At 35.4% G+C, this 19909-nt stretch overlaps 2 protein-coding genes and 1 long non-coding RNA gene across 5 annotated transcripts; all 3 read left to right on the plus strand.

Annotated features, from left to right (window-relative positions):
* Nucleotides 1–258: 258 nt before the first annotated feature.
* Nucleotides 259–1271, plus strand: LOC128286417 (uncharacterized). The gene is made up of 2 exons (XR_008276970.1): nt 259–416; nt 886–1271. It is a non-coding gene; the product is annotated as an uncharacterized LOC128286417 (long non-coding RNA).
* Nucleotides 1272–3738: 2467 nt separating this feature from the next.
* Nucleotides 3739–8019, plus strand: LOC108461284 (uncharacterized). 3 transcript variants are annotated; one of them, XM_017761082.2, is made up of 6 exons: nt 3739–4155; nt 4723–5161; nt 5746–5891; nt 6175–6451; nt 6631–6903; nt 7378–8019. In XM_017761082.2, exons 2-6 carry the CDS (start codon nt 4853–4855, stop codon nt 7858–7860), a joined length of 1488 nt encoding a protein of 495 aa, XP_017616571.1. In that variant the 5' UTR covers nt 3739–4155; nt 4723–4852; the 3' UTR covers nt 7861–8019. The 3 variants fall into 3 exon arrangements, with proteins under 3 accessions (XP_017616571.1, XP_017616569.1, XP_017616570.1); XM_017761080.2 differs by having other exon boundaries at nt 4788–5161; XM_017761081.2 differs by having other exon boundaries at nt 4825–5161.
* A 687-nt stretch (nt 8020–8706) lies between these two features.
* Nucleotides 8707–10291, plus strand: LOC108461918 (uncharacterized). The gene is made up of 2 exons (XM_017761901.2): nt 8707–9195; nt 9271–10291. The coding sequence occupies exons 1-2, from the start codon at nt 8876–8878 to the stop codon at nt 10136–10138; spliced, it is 1188 nt and encodes a 395-aa protein (XP_017617390.1). The 5' UTR covers nt 8707–8875; the 3' UTR covers nt 10139–10291.
* The last annotated feature ends 9618 nt before the right edge of the window (nt 10292–19909 follow it).

A 19909-nucleotide genomic window follows, 5' to 3' on the forward strand; every position in this document is an offset into this window, starting at 1 on the left:
ATAATCCAGGTCTCATAATGTAGTGCTTAGGCGCGGACCGAATTGCCAATATGCGTAAATTTCAAAGCCAAATTAAAAAAAAGAAGTGAAATAAATAAGGCATGATTGAATGCTTGCGCAAATGGGAAGGACCTAATGCAGAATTCCCCCATTTTCAACTAAAAGGCGCAAATTAGGCCTGTTAAACGGGTTGAAATGCAGGCCTTCCTTTTTACAAGTAATTTAAAACCCTTTTTTTTCCTTTTTTTTTTCAAATGCAGCCAGTTTTTTAATAAAAGGGGGGGGGGGAGCTATTAACCCACTCTACTAGGGTTTCATTTAGCTCACAGCCGCCGAACCACCTTCATGCTTGGTGGCTGACGGCGCACGAATAGCGACCGGATCTTGTCGCTGGAGGCCACAACTATGGAGATCTAGTAAGTTTTCTCTTTCTCTTTTTCTTATTTTAGAAAAAAAGGCTTCAAATCCTACACTATTCTTTAAAAAAAATAAGCAAAATTCAAAAAATGAAAAAGAACTTAACATCGTTCGACCCTTGTCCACATCTCCCTGCTTTTGAGATATTTGGACTCTCATCGACGTCCATTCAAGTATTATTTTCTCATTTTTTTATTCTAAAATCGTAAAACAAATCAAAGGAAACAAAAATAAATAGATAAACAGATTTTGAAATCACCTTTTAATTTCTTGTTCCCTTTTTTTTAGTATTTCAATCTCTGTGTGTAAAAAAATATTGTCTTGGTTTAAAAAAACATTGTCTTGGTTTCGGGTTTTAATATCCGAAAAATAATACATCTTAATTTTTCATTTTCTTTGCGCGTTCCTTCTGTTCTGTCTTCATTTTCCTTTTGTTCTGCTGGCTTTCTTCTTTTTGTGTGTTTGCAGGTCTATGGAGGAGGTCAACAGGGCAGAGGCTTCCTTTTTGGTGCAAAGGACGGGTAGAGCCGTCCCTCGAGCGATGTTTGCACTGAGAATGCACATGGCTGGCAGAAGGAAGGCGCGGCGCTAGGGTTTCGGTTGGCTGAACTTGGTTTAGGCATCGGTCCTATCGGGCTTAGGTCTTTCTTTTAATTTTGGGCCTATTAGGTTGTAATTTTGGCTGAGTTTAATTGGGTTTGATGTTTGGGTTGATGTAATGGGTTTGGATTGGCCTTTTAATGGGCTTATTATTTGGTTTATTTATGGCTTAGTCGGCCGGGCAAAATTTGGGTTGTACACATGTTATTAATTGAATTGTTGTATATATATGACTTGTATTATAAGTTTTGATATGTAAGTGGACTAACCTATTGGTTGTATTTGTTGATATACATATGATACTACAAAGTATACCAATGGACGCCATATTGAATGCCAATGTGTTTAAATGTTTAGTTTATTGTAATGTCAAGGTAAGCTAAGTAAATTTCATATAAGCTTATTAAGCATTAAATATGCTTACCCCCGTTATTTTCCCTTTCCTTGTAGTTGGTCAACTTGCGAAACATGTCAAACGGATCAATGAGAATCTCACACTATCTCATTATTTATTCAGTAGTTTTTCAATCATTTTAAAGTCCGATTTTGTGGCATATTCATAGGTGTTTGTATATGTTAACTTGAAATGATAGTTTTAGTTTGAAACTTTATTAACGTTTAATTTTGGTAAGGTTAATGCTTAATTGTATATATATGTTTTGGTGATATGTTGAGATATGTTGTGGCAAATTGAAATGGCATAAATGGGATATAATTTGATATAGGTAATGGTTTGGCATTTTTCAAATGGTTTAGTTTGAATGTCATGGTATTGGAATGATATGTTTAATGGTTGAATAGGTTGTATAATTTGATGCAGAAATGATTGAGATTATTGTACATGTTTTGGTATGTATTGGAAGTGTTTTGGTGCAGGTGAGGTTAACCAATTATGCACAAAATGAAAGGATTGTGTGGTAATCATGAAATAGGTACCAAATGGCTTAAATTTTACCAAACATAGAGTCTAAGTCCCGACGAGCAATCTTCCCCGTCACAACGTCGACTGAAAATGAGTCATGTCGCGATGTCGAGTGGCTTAAGGTCACGACATGAAAAACTATTTGGTGAAGTCACGATGTGGAAGAAGTGATGTCAGACGTCAACCCTGGAATTTTGAAACTTTACAGTTTGGTCCTATTTCATGCTCGGGTCAACAAAAGAGCTTTCTTAAGTTCAATCAAGGCTCGAATTTAATTGTGTATCACAATATGAATATGTTTATGACATGATTGTATGTTTGAATAATTTATTTACAGTGTATTTGACGGTAGTTGTTTCGGCAATAGATGTAACATCTTATAGCTTGGACCCAACGATCGGGTCGGCAAGAGGTGTTATAATAAATCCATAAACGGATTCATGATCTATTCTTCTTGGGTCCAGTCTGATGTCCTATCAGTCCAATCAATTACATCTATGTCTCTATCTTCTAGGAGTCATCCGCTCCGATGCCCAAGACAAGATATTTCCCCAATTGGACTTGATAGATGACATATTAGTCTTTTAATCAGTTTGCTCATTTTCGATTAGACTAAAGACATGTTTAGGTTCATCTACGGTTCATATACTAATATAAGTTGTCTTTTCGTATTACGATCCGACCACGTAATATCACTTCGTATTAGTTTAAATATTAGACAACCAGTGAGTCAATATTTGCTTTTATTTTGCTTTGAATGCAAAAATCACATGAGGACATTATACAAAGTATATTAATGTAATTCATGAATTATTTTATTAACCAATTTATTCGAAAAAATTACAAGTATTCATAGACGAAAATACTACATTTAGGGCATCAAATCTAACATGTTACACTATCAGCAAATGATCTTCAGCTATGTTTTATTCTATCCTTAATGATGTTGGTCAAATTTGGAGAGGAAGAGGGGAAAGGATCGGTTTTCATCCTCTCATACCTTATATCTTTTTACTTGGAGACCAAGATGGTTGTTTCACTTGGATATGAAATAAGTTATGGTATAATTATTGAAGATATTTCAAGAGATAAGTTCAGTCTTTTACTAAGAGTTTTAAGCTTAATGTAAATGTGCTTAAAACATCTAGTGTTAGCCTATAAAAGGTTGTTGGTTGTCACACATGTTGGTGTACTAGTGAGCGTGCTTTTGGTTAGTTATTTGTGTGTGCTTTACTTGGTGTTTTTTTCACTATTGTATTAGGAATTTTTTTGGAGAATTATTTTGATTTGTAAATGAGGTTTTGGGTGAATGAATTGTAATAATTGTGATCATTGTTGGAGCTATAATTACTTCCTGTGCAAGGATAACTTGGGCTTAAGCTAATAGGGTAGTTTGTGCAATGGTAGTTTGGACTTAAGCCAATAAGTGAAGCTCCGTAAAGTACGATTATATATTCAAATTGCATTCATAAACATCATGTGTTGACTTCTCTCTTTGCTTTACCCTCCATTTATAAATTACTCTTTAGCATAATTCTTAACATATTAATATTGTATAATTTTTGTGCAAATATTATATAAAATTTAAAATATTAAATATTTATATATTAAATATATTATATGTTGATAGAGTTTTAATTAGATTAACATGAATATTATTATAAATATAAAAAATGGTAGCTTTAAATACTTTAAAATATATTATTCTTTCTTTTATTTTATGAATTGAAGAAAGATGTATCATATTTTAAAAATTTATTTTTATATAATGCATAAAATTAAGAATTACCCATAATCATGCCGTAGAGGCATAGACGATAAACTTTGTTCGTTGCACTGACATGAATGCGAATCCCTAATTTTTCTTATTTTGGTTCTTAGAGAAAACAAGAAGAAAATCTTATTTTGCACTTGAGAGTTTGTACTTTGGACAAAGATTCATGAAAATGAAATAAGAAATCCTTAAACTACCCAAGGAAACATAAAAATAGCTTCCTTCCTTTTCTCTGTCATGTCAAAAGAAATTTTCAGATTCTCTCAGAAAAAAAAAACCATATTTTTGCATAGAATTTTGAGCCAATTTGCTTCCAATTGATGAATAGAACAAAGCTACATTTGCTTTAAACGATTCCTCTCTTGATAAACCCATCAACACTTCTTCCTCTTATCATTATTTTCAGCTCCAAAAAACATTTCCACTAATCTCCCTTGTTTAGGTAATAATTGATTCTCTCTCTTTCTTTAATTCATTTGCTTATTGGCTTTTGTTTCAGTTCACCTTTTTAATGTTCTCTTCTTCTTCCTTATCTTCTTAGTTATTATTATTATTTATTGGATTTCGTATAATGTAAGCGGTACCCACTTTATATTTTGGCTTCAATTTTATGAATTCATCGTGTATATTGTTTAAGAAAAATCTATGCTGCCTGGTTTTGTCTTACAAGACAGGAAATAAAATTTTAATGCTTCTAGGCAGCTGCTAAGTGTTGTAATAGATTGAATTGTTAGCCTTTAATTTCTGATAAATATTCCATTTCATATTTTATTGATATTTTGAATGAAATTTATGCTACATTTTAGATAATTCAATCCCAATGATTTGTTAACTTCAAAAACCATGGCAAACTGATATGTTTACCAACCCATCATATGAATTGGATCGCACGATCCAATCACATATCGTATGCGATCCTATTGATAAATCGTTAGCATCCCAAAAGACAAATGCTTGCGCTTGGTTCAGAGGTTTCTAGTGTGCTTTAGATTCTATTTGCTTGCTGTAGGAACTAGCTGCTTTGCTAAGTTTGGTACTCGACTCACCATAATGAAGGAAACTATCTATTTTCAGTTCATTTCTGTTCATCTTTGCGACTGCCTTTAAGCAGGATAAGGCATAAATAGATACGCAGAAACATGGGCACTCCTGCCGAGTCAAAGAGAAGAGTGGCATTCGTGTTGATCGATGGATTGGGGGATGTATCAATACCGAAGTTTGGGTGTAAGACTCCTCTGCAGGCTGCAAATGTTCCAAACTTGGATGCCATAGCATTAGCTGGAGTTAATGGCCTCATGGATCCTGTGGAAGTAGGTTTGGGTTGTGGGAGTGACACTGCTCACCTTTCGCTGTTGGGCTATGACCCCAGAGTATATTACCGAGGACGTGGTGCATTTGAGTCCATGGGGGCTGGATTGGCGATGTCACCTGGAGATATTGCATTCAAGGTGTCTAACCTGTTCTACCTCGCCTTTTATTTGTTTATTTTTACTCTCCTGCATTTCTTGGTCGATTGTTTTGTCGATATTGTTTCTGTTTTGGACCATTCACTAAGCATCCCTTAATGGGGTAATATTATGAACTATGATACTTCTCAAATGCTGATAATTTGATTTTTTGATTCAAGAATTTCAACTTATTAGTTAAGTTTAATGTGGTCATTAGCTTTTATATGAATGAAGGAATTTTTGTCATTGGCTGTATTTTATTTTCACATTTAATATAAAAAACATATACTTATACTTGTTGCATGAGATGATTTTGTATGATCTTTTACTTGAAAACCTTACATCTTTAATCTCCATTCCCCAGAAAATAATTAAACTTAGTCCCTTTTCTCCTAACAGGTATAATCTAGCTTCTGACTTTAATCACTGATTCTTTTGAGCATTTTCTTTAATATTTTTACCAAGTTTTCTTTTGGCAATGAATTTTACCAACAAGTTGACATGTAATAGTTCTGTATATTTTCTTTAAAGAACATTATTTGTGTTCTTATACATGATTACCCATTCCATTTTTCTATCTCCAGTCAAATTTTGCAACTTTGGATGAGAAAACTGGCATAGTTACGAGTAGGAGAGCTGACAGGCATTTTGAAGAAGAGGGGCCTATCCTTTGTGGTGCCCTGGATAGAATGAAGCTTCCATCTTTTCCTGAGTATGAAGTCAGAGTCAGGTACATTGTGTTTCTTTGCTGTAATTTTGAGTTTCTTAGTTCTGCACGATATGTAGATTAGTTGACAATGTTTCATTTTTACAGGGCCATTTTAGTTATTGAAGTTCCTATGATTGACAATTTTGAACCTAGGAAATGTCTTAGCAGAAATGGTTGTGGTGGTTAGCCTAGATGGATATGAGAATGTTTTGTTCGATGTGAACTTTGTTAAGGATTCAATTGAGACTTTAAGCTTCTATTGTGAACCATTTAATGCTAAGTCATCATAATCAACCTCATACAGGTATGCAACAGAACACCGATGCGGAGTTGTTGTTAAAGGGCCAAGACTCAGTGGAAATATATCAGGAACTGACCCATTGAAGGACAACCGCTTACTTCTGGAAGCCAAAGCTTTAGATGACACAGATGAAGCAAGACACACGGCTGCAGTTGTTAATGAGTTATCCTGGGAGATTTCGAGGATACTGGTGTCTCACCCGTTGAATGCAAAAAGATTAGCAGAAGGGAAGAACATTGCTAACATTGTCCTTCTAAGAGGCTGTGGTATTCGAATCGAGGTATTTTATTTTGTCCTAGAATTTTCCCTAATGTATATGCATTTGACTTCTTTGAATGTGGAGAAAAACACGTGCACCGAAAAAAAAGAACATTTTGCGTTTTGCATTTTTCTAATTGGTTTCTTGTTCTTCTATAATAAGATAACCGAGAAATGGCTCTATCTCTTCTAATTATGTAGGTTCCTCCATTTCAAAAGAAACATGACTTGTGGCCTTGCATGGTGGCACCCACAAAAATTATTGCAGGATTGGGCCTATCACTTGATATCAATATCCTAGAAGCTCCTGGTGCAACTGGGGACTATCGAACACTTATAACTTCAAAAGCAACTGCCATAGCTAAGGCGCTTTCTGCTCCTTTACAGACTTGTCCTAATGTCTTTGTTCCAGGGGAGGATGAGCACAAGCCTGGCAGATCAGATGGCTATGATTTTGGATTTCTCCATATCAAGGTAATGACCATATATGAACTCATCATTTGTCGCCATTTTTCGTGACTCCTAAACTTAACAGATACTTGTAAATAGCTACCTTTTGGGCTAGAACCACTGTTATTTTCCCCTTCTCTTTCCTTGAGTTTTCATCCTGTTTAATCCCACATAAGATAATCTTGTTTTGGAGTTTGCTGATCATTTATATCGAACATATCCTAATTTATCAATCCTGGGTTTGAGAATCTTTTCTTGCCCGTGGAAAAAAATATCTCCGAAGTGGCAGGGCATGAGGATATAATATCGTGAAAATTGTTTGACATTCAGAATATCTTATCACAGAGATTGATTTATATATTCCATTTTGGCTTTGTATGCATTTCCCCTCCTTGTTACGGACACTAACAAGGTCTAATGTTTATGGAGTTCTGAAATATATGGACATGGTTATCCATGTTTAAGCAATGTGATTTACTTGATATTTCTAAATTGCAGGCAATAGATGATGCAGGTCATGATAAGGCAACTGTTTTCAAAGTAAAAGGATTAGAAGCTGTAGATCAAGCTATAGGGCAGCTGGCTAAGCTCATGTGGCAGGCTGAGTCAACCGGAAACTTTCAATATTTTATTTGCGTCACTGGTGACCACTCTACACCTGTTGAATATGGAGATCACAGTTTTGAGCCAGTTCCATTTGCAATATGCCGGTTGAAAGATTTTGTGGGTGCCATTGGTGGGGAGTCTGTTATTTTGAAACCTTCTCTTGATCCTTTTCCTCTTCCAACCGTTAAGGCGGGTGAAGACCTAAATGAAGACATTACTTTAGGAAAAGGGAGAAATTGCAAGCAAGTTGAATCATTATCTGGTGATTCAGTTTTCGAGTTTAACGAGATTGCTGCAGCGAGGGGTGCTCTTGGACGGTTTCCCGGTGGAGAGATGATGGGAATTATAAAGAGATTTCTTAAATTAAGTGCTTGACTATCATTAGCTCTCAGTATCTGTATCAGGTACTTCTAATCCTAAATAGACTGCTGTTATCGAATGATAACCATTGTTCTTCTTTTGTAAGCAAAATAAAGATTGCATCTTAACAGTGGCACACATTTTTTGAATAAAGCAGTTCCTATTTCTTGTTCACTTTGAATAAGTCATTCATCATTCTTAGAGATAGCAGCTAGGCAAGACTCATGAGACTCTTCTCTTTTGTAAAGGAAAACCATTGGTGATCCTCTAGAATCAAAGGGAAAACTCCGAAGAATATTGAAGAATATGCACGCTGAATGTGTTGATTCATAAGAATTTCCCATTTGTTTTAAATATTTCGTTTCTTTATATAATAAAGTGTCATGTAAACAATCATGATAAAGTAAAAAAAAAAAAAAAGAGCAGGTACTAAAGCAAGCACTATTCTTCCTACTAGTAAGTTGCATATGTGTAAATACATCAGCAAAAGCAAGTAAACAAAGCAAAGTTTAAAGCAAAATGTTGTTTTGCCTTATCTTTCAACACTTCAAATCTAATTTATATATTATCGTAAACTAGTCTCTGAGTTATACTTCTTTTAAACGGTTTATCACTTAAAAAGTTTCACAATTATTTGCTCATTTTTTTATTCAATCAATTGAATTAGTTGATTAGTTCAATGCTCAACTTTTTTTGGCAAATCATTAAAAAAGGTATAATTGGAGGATAAATTACACATTAAACCTTAGTCATATACGTGTGCTTATTTTTTTTAAAGTAGTGGTCGTCATTTATCACACTTTTCTTTTTCTTCTTTTTTGCTGCTTTTCATTAGCTTACAAGGCCCATGTGCTTCTCGTTATGTAAAACAATCAAATAATCCAATTTCTACTAGAAACCAACTTTTTTTAAAGCTTAATCAACAAGAAAAAAACAATCATAAAAAGGGATCCTCCTCCAATACCTCACCATTTCAAAAAACCAAAGGGAGAAAGAGAGAGGAAGTGTGTGTTAGTCAGTGGCAGTAGTGATGTATGTGACAAGGCCCCTTTCTTTATACAGGAAATCGCCAAATGCCCTTGAAGATGAACCACCTGCAGAAGGCCCTTATTCAGGTTATTTAGTGATTACAGATGAAGAGGCTGAGGAACAAGACACCTTCTGTTTCGGGGCTATTAAGAGGAAGGCTGTTGAAAAGCTGCCTTTCCCACAAGACAAGATATTGAATGTTGTTCATTCATCGGAGGTTGAGGAAACTATGGTCACTAGGGTCTGGTTTATTCCTGTTCTTGATCAGCCTCTTGCTTCTAATCACTACTATGTTATTCGAGCCAAAGGCAGATACAAAGGGTAAGGCTATATATATACTAATCAACAATATATATAATCTGTATTAGAAATTGTGTTTATGTTGTCCACTTGCAGGCTAGCATGTACAAGTTCAAGGGAAATAGATACCAAACTATGTTGTTTCTTCAATAATGGTGTAAGTGATGCAAAACCAAAAACATTTGATCACCGAAACGTATATCAACAGTTCAAGATCCATCGTCACCATGGGCACAGTTTCTTTGCTAAATCCACCGCTACAGATTCAGTCCCACCAAAATTCTTAAGGAGAAATGGATGGGAACTTCGTATCTCACGCTCATACAGGTTACAACTAAACCAAGCACTAGGCCTCGACTCATCTCTCCGAAAACGCCTCCCCAGTTTCGATTTCCCCATGTACAACAAGAAGTCACCTTCAGTTGCCATCGGACAATGGTACTGTCCCTTCATATTTATAAGGGAAGAGTCGAGACTAAGGCGACAAATGAAGAAATCACTGTTCTACACGATGACACTGGAGCAATGGTGGCAGCAGATTCATTCATGCGACCAAGTGAACGATGAACAAACTGAGGTGAAGATGAGTAAAATCGTGAAAAGGGAATTCATTTCTGTGAATGGTATGCTTGGTGAGAGAGAAGACACGGTTGGGCAAGGAGGGTTTTGGTGGTTCAAAACTTTACCGAGAAACGATGGCCGAAAGAGCAGCAGTGTTGGGTTGAGTTTAGCTATAATGGAGAAAATGAAATGGTTACAAGAGGAAGGAGGATGGTATAAAGGAGATGAAAGTGAAGTGAGGGTTGAAAGAGAAGAAGAAACAAGAAGTGAAGAAAGTGGTGGGTGGAGGAGATATGCTTGTTATATGCTGGTGGAGAGCTTTCATTTGAGAAGAATGGATGGGAGTTTGGTGCTAAGAAGTGATTTTAGGCATACTCAAAAGATTCGATCTAAATGGGAATGAATGCTGTTGATATGTTATCAGTTAATGAAGCTTTAATCTACGGCTTAATTGGGTTGATCTTCTTGTATGTCTTTAAGTATTACATGCTGTCTCTAAGAGCTGGGGGATACTGGAAGCAGTTGTAATTATCTATCTATGTTATCCCCCCAAGAATTCATACTACTCCATGAATATTTTGAAAGCAAAAAATATTATGGTTTTGCCATTTCAGATTTATTTTCCCTATTTTAATTTACCACGGTTTAATTTTTTAATAACATTTTTTGAAAACAATTTCTTTTGTCTCGCCAAGATGAAATGAGTTTTTTTTTTATGTTAATATACAGTTTTTCTTATAAAAAATTTATATATAATATTTTAATTTGAATACGAGAGAATATGAACATTTAAACTAACTAATAAGAGTATATAAAGTTTAATTAAAATTGAATTAACGGTGAAGGTGAGTTAATTCGATTCATTAATTTACTAATGAAATTAGTTCAATCAAGTAATCATTAAAAGATTTTGAAATTTTAATTATAGTTTAAAAGTTAATATTTAACCAAATTTATTACTTCACCCAAGTGATTAATAATAAATATTATATGTATTATATATAAGAAGCATAAATTCAAATTATATTTGGTAGTGGGTAAAAACATAAAATATTAAAACTTTAAATAAAATGTAAAATAGGTAAGAATTAACAAAAATAAAACTTAAAAACCCTAACACTATCATTTTAGTTGGGTTAAATAAAATTTATTAACTTAATCAAATTTAATTTAGTTTAGTTTAGTTTTAATTATTTTTGCAAAAAAAAAATTATTCAAATGGTAGTTTGGTTGAGTTATTTATTTGAACACCCTACTAACTAATGGCATTAAGTAAAGGAATCAAATTATACCAATAAATAGGGGTGTTCAAACTTTGGTTAAAATTAAATTAACCGACCGAATCGATCTAATTCAGTTAATCGGTCAGTTAACCGATCTAGTTCGATTGGAGGTCGGTTAAAGTTTTTTAAAATTTCGATTAATGGTTAATTCGGTTCAAAATCAGGTACTTAATCGAATATATTGAACTTAATAAATAATATTATATATTATATGTATTAGGCTATTACTAGTTCTATTAATTCGATCAAATGAACATTATCAATTTTTTTATATATTTTATACTTCTTTTAACCAAAAAAACAAATAAAACATATAAATTTCGATTAATTCGGTTAACTGACCAAATTAACCAAAATATTTCGATTCGATTAATTTTTGTTAAAAAAAATTGGTTCGGTTAAAAGTTAAAAGATTAAAAAATTCGATTAATTTAGTTAATACTAATTCGGTTCGATTAACCGTTTAAACACCCCTAACAACAAGTGCAATAGTAAGGCACATTGCACTCTCAAGTAAAGGACTTAGATTTTAACATTATATGCAACATTGTTGGAATGGCAACTATAAACCTTAAAAGGATTAATTTTTGTGGACCGTAAAATAGGATACCTTGGTGTAATAAGTTGATGTATATTAGATTTTGTCATACTCTAAATAAAAATATGATTATATTAGCATTTATTCTTGATTTAAAAAATAATTTTTAAATAATTTATTTAATTGAGTTAATGTCAAGTTAACTTATGATATTCAAAATAGATAGACAACTATTCTTTAAACATAGAAATTGTTCGTAGAAGCGGTATGGGGAGCTTCAAGTTTCAATTACAGACCAGAACGAAGGTTTTGTTGGGATATAGAGATTGGTAATATCTGAACTGTGTATAAATTTTAAATCAATTTACTTTAAATGGAATATTTTTAGACAAGAAATGTGGAATGATTATAATAATTATTTTACTTTATTTAATTTATTATATTAAATTATTATTTTATCTTTATATATATTATATACATATATATATATATATATATATATTGTTTTTGATGAAATAAAATTGAAAGAAATCAACTACATGAAACAACCATTGTTTTTATCCTTCTTTAACAAATCAATAACCTCATTGGGAGCTTCATTGAAAACATGAAGACTGGATTACCAATTTAGATCGAGTTTAGCAAGATGGTCTGTCACTAAATTTTGAACTCATGGAATATGACTAACTCTCCACTTTCCTTCCGTCTTCATGATACGTTAGGTCCTTCTAAGAATAGTAATCTCGGATTCCTCCAAATCCAAATCGGACAAGGTTTTAACGACTTCAAAGTTATCAGATAATATCAAAATTCGTCTATAACCTTTATTAAGTGAGATGAGAATCCCATCAAGAATGCCCCAAACTTCAGCTTCAAATGGAGAGCAGACTCCAAAAAAAATGAGAGAACCTCACAATCCAATTTCCTTCCTTATCTCTAGCCACGCCTCCAGAAGCAGCATATCCTGAATTTTTGGCCACAGCTCCATCAGTGTGAAGAGAGACCCACGAATCATTTGAAAAAGTGACCAATTTTGAGCTAAAGGAACTCCTTTCGGTAGAACCCATACGTAATCCGTATTGGCGAGCCCAACAACTCGATTTCCAAACCATCTCACTTGCTGACCATGAAAGATTTTGAAAAATGAATAGATTTTTATTCTTCCAAATACGCCACACCACTACTCCGAATAAGCATGGCCAGGAAAGTCCACTATCCTGTAATCTTTCATGAAAAGACAGGTTAAGTGAAAACCAATAAGGAAATGGGGAAGAAAAGAACCTTTGTTTAAGTTGTTCCGGAAGAATAAGCATCCACACGTTTTTCGTAAAGGAACAATCTCGAAAGACGTGGGCTAAACCTTCAGTCGTATGACCACATAAAGCGCACAAGCTACAAGCATTCAATCCCCTTCTAACACTCTCTGAGTTAATGAGGAGTCTCTGTTGGACAGCCAACCAAAGAAAGACTCTAACTCTTTGTGGACCCGGTAAATTCCAAATAGCCTTCCATTGCTCATCAAGGGTCTTCCAAGTAGATTCTTTTAAGGCCCAATAAGCGCTACGAACAGAAAAGGCTCTAGAAGATAACTGAGCCCAAACCACTCTATCAAGACTAGAGTCAGGATGGGGGGAGGAATACTAATAATCTTACAAACCACATCTTCAAGTAACCAAACACGAAGCAATTCTACGCTCCAGTTTCCATCCAAGTTGACTAAATCCCTAACCCGGCAATCAAGATCAAGGTTAGAAAAGCCTGGAATTTTAGAAATTAAAGAACCCATACCTGGAATCCGTTTGTCCTTCCAGCATCGGACAGTGGATCCATCACCAAGAGACCAAATTAATTTATCCCGAATAAGAGGCCACAACTTAGAAAGAGCTTTCCATAGATGTGAGCTTCGACTTTTGTAAATCGAATCTAGGATAGATTCTTTCCAACAGTATTTAGAGCGAAGAACACGAACCCAAATAGCATTGTTCTTAGAGCCAAGACTATATCCAATCTTCATAAGAAAAGAATTATTCTGATCTTCCAAATGTCTAAAACCAAGTCCACCCCTAGAGCAAGGCTGACAAATAGAATCCCAACCAACCAGAGACATTTTGGAGTGATCATCAGTACAACCCCAAATAAATTGTCTAACCAACTTTTCAATTTCTAAGTAGACACTTTTCGGTATCATCAATGACTGCATAAAAAAATTTGGAATGGAAAGAAGAATCGATTGCGCTAAGGTGATCCTCCCAGCCATAGATAACTTTCTAGCATCCCAACTCTATAATTTCTGTCTTACCTTATCAACAAGAAATCTAATAGTGCATTTGGTAACCCTCTCGTGGAATAAAGGGACATCAAGATACTTCCCTAAATTCTGAACTTCTTGAAATCCGAAAACCTGAACAATTTGACTACGAACCTCTCTAGAAGTAGTCTTAGAAAAAAAGATATTACTTTTCCTAGTGCTAATTCTATGTCCCGAGTATCACAAAACTGATGAAGAATACACTTAAGCATTTGGGCTTAATCCAGCTGAGCTTTGCCGAAAATAACAAGGTCATCGGCGAAGATTAAATGAGAAACAGCTGGACTATTTCGAGACAGTTGAATAGGCTCCTATTTCTCGCTTTCTATATTCTTACGAATGATATACCCTAACCACTCCATGCACAAAACGAACAGATACGATGACAAAGGGCACCCTTGATGGATACCCCTAACTGGTTTAAACTTACGAGTAGGAACACTATTCTAAAGGATCTGCATTGTAGAGGAGGAGATGACAGACAGGATTACTTTCCGCAAACAGATAGGGATTCTAGTCGCACTCAACGAAGCCTCAATGAATTCCCAACTAACTCTGTCATAAGCTTTCTCCAAGTCAAGCTTAAGGGCCATCCAATTTCTCGCTTTCTGTTTACATCTCATAGAATGAATGATTTCTTGTGTAAGAATAATGTTGTCTGAAATATTCCGCTCGGCTATAAATCCAGCTTGTTCCTGGGAGATCAACTTAGGAAAAATCACTTTGAATCTATTGGCAATCACTTTCATTACCAACTTGTATAACACTGAGCAAAGGCTGATAGGCCGAAACTGACTGAAGTCTTCAGGATTCTCTTTTTTGGGAATTAGAACAATCAACATGTTATTCAGATCCTTCTCAACCTGTCTTCCAACAAAAACCTCTTTGACCCATTGGCACACATCACCGCCAAGTAAATCCCATTGACTTTGAAAAAAAATGGCATGGTACCCATCACTGCCAGGCGCTTTAAGAGGAGCCATGTCAAATAATGCCTTTTTGATTTCTTCATTAGTGACATCAGATTCCAAAAAAAAAAAAATTCTAAATGATTAAGTCTAGGAAAATCAAAGTTAGGCATACCCATTAAGGTAGGAGTAATCTCACCATAGAGTCTTTTAAAATAGTCAACCGCTTTTTCCTGCAAGATAACCTGATCAGAACACCAATCTCCTTCATCTAAGCGTAAAAAAGAAATGCGGTGGAAATTCCTTCTCTTAATCGTGCAGCTATGATAAAATTTTATGTTTCTATCTCTCAATTGAAGCCAGTCACAACGAACCTTCTGTCTCCAAAATAAGTCTTCATGATCAAGAACATTTTCTAACTCGTCTCGAACTTCCAATTCCTTTTGAGAAAGGAGACTAGATGGAGAATGATCAATGGCTTTTTGAATATTATTAAGAGAACGCAAAAAAGTCCGCTTACGAGAGTTCAAAAAGCCATATACGTTCCTGTTCCAGATTTTGATATCAGAAGTGAAATTATTAAGAGAATCACTCATATTACCAGAATACTTCCACTTCTCTTTAACAAAAGTAGGAAAAGTGCTATAGTACGTCCATCCCACTAAGAATCTGAATGGTCTCCCTATGGAAACGTTGAGGTTCAGATTAGTATGAAGTAAGATAGGCTGATAATTCGACTTAATACGAGTTAGGTGATAAACTAAACACTGCGGGAATGTTAACATCCATTAATCATTTATGAGTGCTCGGTCAAGTCTAACAAAAGTGCTACCTCGTTGTCAAGTGAAAGAGGGTCCACTAAAACCTAAGTCCTGCAAAGCACAAGAGTCAAAGAAATTACCAAAAGATTGACAATGTTTACCAACATTAAAAGGACTTCTTTTATCCGAGGGGAAAGAATAGCGTTAAAGTCTCCCATAATAAGCCACGGAATAGATTGAGATGGGGAAACAACTCTTAATCATTCCAAAGAAGCTTTCTTTTTAACCTGTCAGGACTACCATAAACAAAAGAAATGAAAATAGATTTATTGCAAATAAAGTTATCAACACGAAGGGAAATAAATTGAGGATGACTGCAAGTAATATAAACTCGAACAGAGTTCTTCCATCCTACCCATATACCACCTGAAAAGCCGACAGCTTCAACCCGATGAGAGAAATTAAAACCTAATTGATCAATAATAAAATTGACTTTATTAGCAATTACTCTTGGTTCAACTAGACAAATAATATTCGGACTAAATTTTGAATTATATTCATTAAAAGCCCGAATAAATTTCCTGTTAGCACTGCCTTGACAATTCCACGAGAAAACTTTAAGATTAGGCTCCATCGATATAAAAAATAAAGATAAAATGAAGAGCAAATCAAGAATAAAATTAAATCCATTTAAATAAAATTTTAAAGGAAAAAAACCCATAAAACAACAAACTGCCTTACTGTCTAGGGGTTGAAGACCCCTCCATTTGTCCATTCTTTCTAGAAAAAATTACATCACTACCATTCTCCTTGGAGATAATAGAAATGCTTTCAGCTAATTGCTCCATTGAATTTTTTAGAGAAACATGAAGGGACCCATGATTCTTGAACCGCACATTACTGCCTTGAAGGCTCTTGTTATGCTTGTTAATTTTTCCTCTAATTTTTGTCCCTTTTTCCCGAATCAAGAAACCCCGTTGACAATGATGAACTGTTTGATTGAGGCGCTTCTTGTTTATCACAAAAGATCACTGCCGAGTGCTTCCTCGAGTCTAGCTTTCCAACATCAACCACCTTCTCATTTCTGTTGGATTCCTTTAAAGTTGGGCTAGAACGAATTACAGCATTCTCCCTATCAGTAGGAAGGGATTAGTCTTCTTCATTTTGTTCTATATCGTCCACTGCTTTAGCAAGAGCACTGTTAAAACCTCCAGAACCATCAGCGCCCAAATTAGACCCTTTGGTAAGATTCTCTGCAGCCTGCATTTTTCGATCCAGTGGAATCCAGGCCTGAATTAGAGAATTATCTCCTAAGCCCAAACTATTGGTAAGATTACCTAAGCCTTGTTTTAAATCTATAGAATTAATGTGGGTCTTGACAGAATCCAAAAGAGGGCTATTATTCCTCTTGATGAATGGGCCAACACTATTCTTGGGCCCCATCTCCTTACCTTTACCGTTACTATTACTTTTATTAACTTTATTCTGCCCATTAATTGAAACTCCCGTGACTTTCCTCTATTGATCCTCCATTGAAATATTTTTCCCTTTAGCCTTCTGGATCTCAGACATATCCCTGATTTATGATTCTTTTATTAATTTTCTATTTTCAAACCCACTGAGATTGGAACTTTCCTTTTCCCTCTTAAGATTCTCGTATGATTTCTGCATCTCGATCCTTGATTTGCGCCTAGATTTCCTTTCAACGATCATCCAAGGACCATAGTTACCATCTTTTTTCTCTGTAGTTTCAATGTTCAAATTTTGGTTTACCGGTTCTTCCACCAGTGAGCCTATGTTCGCTTCGATCGGAGCTTCGGCAACTTTGAAATTGCATATACTTTCCACATGCCCATACCTTCCACAATGAAAGCAGATTGTAGAGAGGGATTCATAGTCAACTCTTTGTTCACGTTCATTGATATTTGTGACACTAATGGTTTTTCTAAATTAACATACACTGCTAATCTAGCAAATCTTCCTCTTGTTCTACTATCAGTGTTTATGTCAAGCTTGACCATTTTCCCTACAAGATTACCGATCTCAATAATAATTTTGTGGTTGTATAGATAACTTGGTAAAGTAAGAAATCTAATCCATGCCATCACTACACTTGGGAACGTCTGAGAAGGATCGAAAGCCATTGTTCAAGGCTGGACAGTCAAATATTGACCAAAGATTGTCCACGTGCCTTCCGAGAGAGCCTTCTCACAGTCGAAATTGTTTTGAAAATTTGACTAAAAAGTAGCTATTCTCAATGTCCATCATAAGAAAAGGAGCTGAAAGTTTCTATATAGAATAGATTTTATTCTGCAAATGTAACGCCCCAATTTTCGGGAATTCTGTAAAAGTTGTAAAATTTAAAATTCTGTGTTCTATTTGTTATGTGTAGGATTAATCATGTTGGTGGGCCTCTAGAAGGCCCAAGCTTAGGATAAAACCCGGTAGTTTTAATTAAATTTAATTCTATAAGAGAAAGGGGTTCTGATAAATTGGGCTTTTAGGAATTATTTATGAAAAATGGATCACAAGGAAGCAAGTGGTAAAGTGGCATGTGACGCAAATGGGAAGGATGTAGTGGCGTATGGAAGCTTGGGGAGGACCCAGGTTCAAGTCACAATAACAGCAAATTAAGTGATTAATTTTTATGTACAGGAATGGGAAGTAATAGAACTGAAATAAAAGTCTATCAGGAAGAGTTTAAGAAGGTAAGGGGATTGAATAAGGATAAAGATAAATGAGGAAATCTAGGAGCTGATCAAGGAGCAAGAGGTGGCCGGCCAAGGGACTCTAGCATGGGAAATTCGGCTAGGTATTGTAGTAGTGGGAATTTCGGCATTTGGGGTGTGTTGTCAAATTCGATCATCTTTTCTTCTCCTCTTTTCTTTATTTCTTTTTCTCCATCTACCTTCTCCTCTTCCTTCTCCATAGCCGAACCCTTCTATCTATTTACTCTTCATCACATCCTTAATCTTTTTATTTTTAGCCTTACAAGCCGAACATCATAAAAAGCCGAAATCCCGAAAGCTTATTCTTTTTGTGCCGATTTCTTATAACCAAAACCACATCTCTTCCCTTCATCATTTGTGGCCGATTCAGCAGCCCTCTAAAACCTTAATTTTTGACGACAAGACCATAGCAAAACCCTCTCATTTTACCTTTCTAAACACAAGTTGCAAAAAAGTCGAAAAACCCCACATTAAAAGGGACTTGGCCGAATACTGAAGTCACTGAAATATCGACTTTTGTTATCATTTGAGGGCTTAGATCTACATCGGGATCGAGTGGGAAACTCATTGGAATCAGTCACTAAGGAATCGGTGGTAAGTCTTCGCCAAAACTTAGTCTTCTTACATATTTTAGGAAAAGCAGAAATCCCTAAAAGTTAGGGAGGTTGTCGATTTGGACTTGTAACCCTGAGGAGTCGTAATAACTATTTTGTTGTGGTAATAGCGTGATTTAGAGACGGTTGATCAAAGGCTTGGACAGGTGGAACGATCGGATCTTTGGAGTTAACCATCTTTCGGCAGTAAGGTAAGAGCAATAAGGGTTTTTGGCATGTTTGGCCGAATGTGGTAAGGGACTAGATACTCAATTGTATTTTTGATATTTGGAGTAATAGTAAGTGATTCAATTGTAGGCAGTTCAGGTGTAGATCTCGACGAGGAAATCCCGAAATCAGGTGTGTAACTGACACCCTTTCATAGGCTAGATCAGCAAAAGCCAAAAAGCTGAAATGCCGAAAAATCGGTATTTTGGGCACTTGCAAGTGTGCGAATGCTCGTAAGACGTATGGGTAATTATTACTAGTAATCGAAAGTGATAAAACTGTGGTACGCGCAATTTCGTGCGTTTTGATATTTTGGGGCTTAATGGGCCAACACTGGATTAATGGGCCAACGGGCCCAATTCGGTAAGAACGCTCGGTAAGTGTTTCTAGCTAAACGTAATGGCTACGATATGCATGAAAACCTTAGAAATAGTTAGATTTACTAGAATACCCCTATGTATGCAAAATTACCATTATACCCCTATGTATGCAAAATGACCTCTATACCCCTAGGGTTAATTTTGTCTGAAAAGCATGATGAATTAAATCTATGTGATGTATGCCATGAATGTATATCTGTTGCATGGGGACATGGGTTATATTATGGAGGAAGCGTCCTGGTGGCTATGCCACAAATTATCTGTTCTGGTGGCCCTGCCACAAATTATCTGCTCTAGTGGCACTGCCACAAAATATCTGTATCTGGTAACTCTGTCACATTTTCAGATCTGCGACCATCTTGCATATTTCGTGGCGATGTAGCGGTTGGGTGGGTCGAGTAGCCTCCCCACATGGTGAAAGGATGGTATGGGGGTGTATGTGGTTG

The sequence above is a fragment of the Gossypium arboreum genome, chromosome 13 (assembly GCF_025698485.1).
Source record: "Gossypium arboreum isolate Shixiya-1 chromosome 13, ASM2569848v2, whole genome shotgun sequence".
NCBI classification, from domain to species: Eukaryota; Viridiplantae; Streptophyta; class Magnoliopsida; order Malvales; family Malvaceae; genus Gossypium; species Gossypium arboreum.

What these genes read in the sequence shown, in the direction of transcription:
- LOC108461284 (XM_017761082.2), top strand. Translation starts at nt 4,853, where the DNA reads ATGGGCACTCCTGCCGAGTCAAAGAGAAGAGTGGCATTCGTGTTGATC. An exon ending in GAGTATGAAGTCAGAGTCAG is followed by an intron (nt 5,892 to 6,174) that starts GTACATTGTGTT and finishes AACCTCATACAG; the next exon opens with GTATGCAACAGAACACCGAT. An exon ending in GCTGTGGTATTCGAATCGAG is followed by an intron (nt 6,452 to 6,630) that starts GTATTTTATTTT and finishes CTAATTATGTAG; the next exon opens with GTTCCTCCATTTCAAAAGAA.
- LOC108461918 (XM_017761901.2), top strand. Translation starts at nt 8,876, where the DNA reads ATGTATGTGACAAGGCCCCTTTCTTTATACAGGAAATCGCCAAATGCC. An exon ending in GCCAAAGGCAGATACAAAGG is followed by an intron (nt 9,196 to 9,270) that starts GTAAGGCTATAT and finishes GTCCACTTGCAG; the next exon opens with GCTAGCATGTACAAGTTCAA.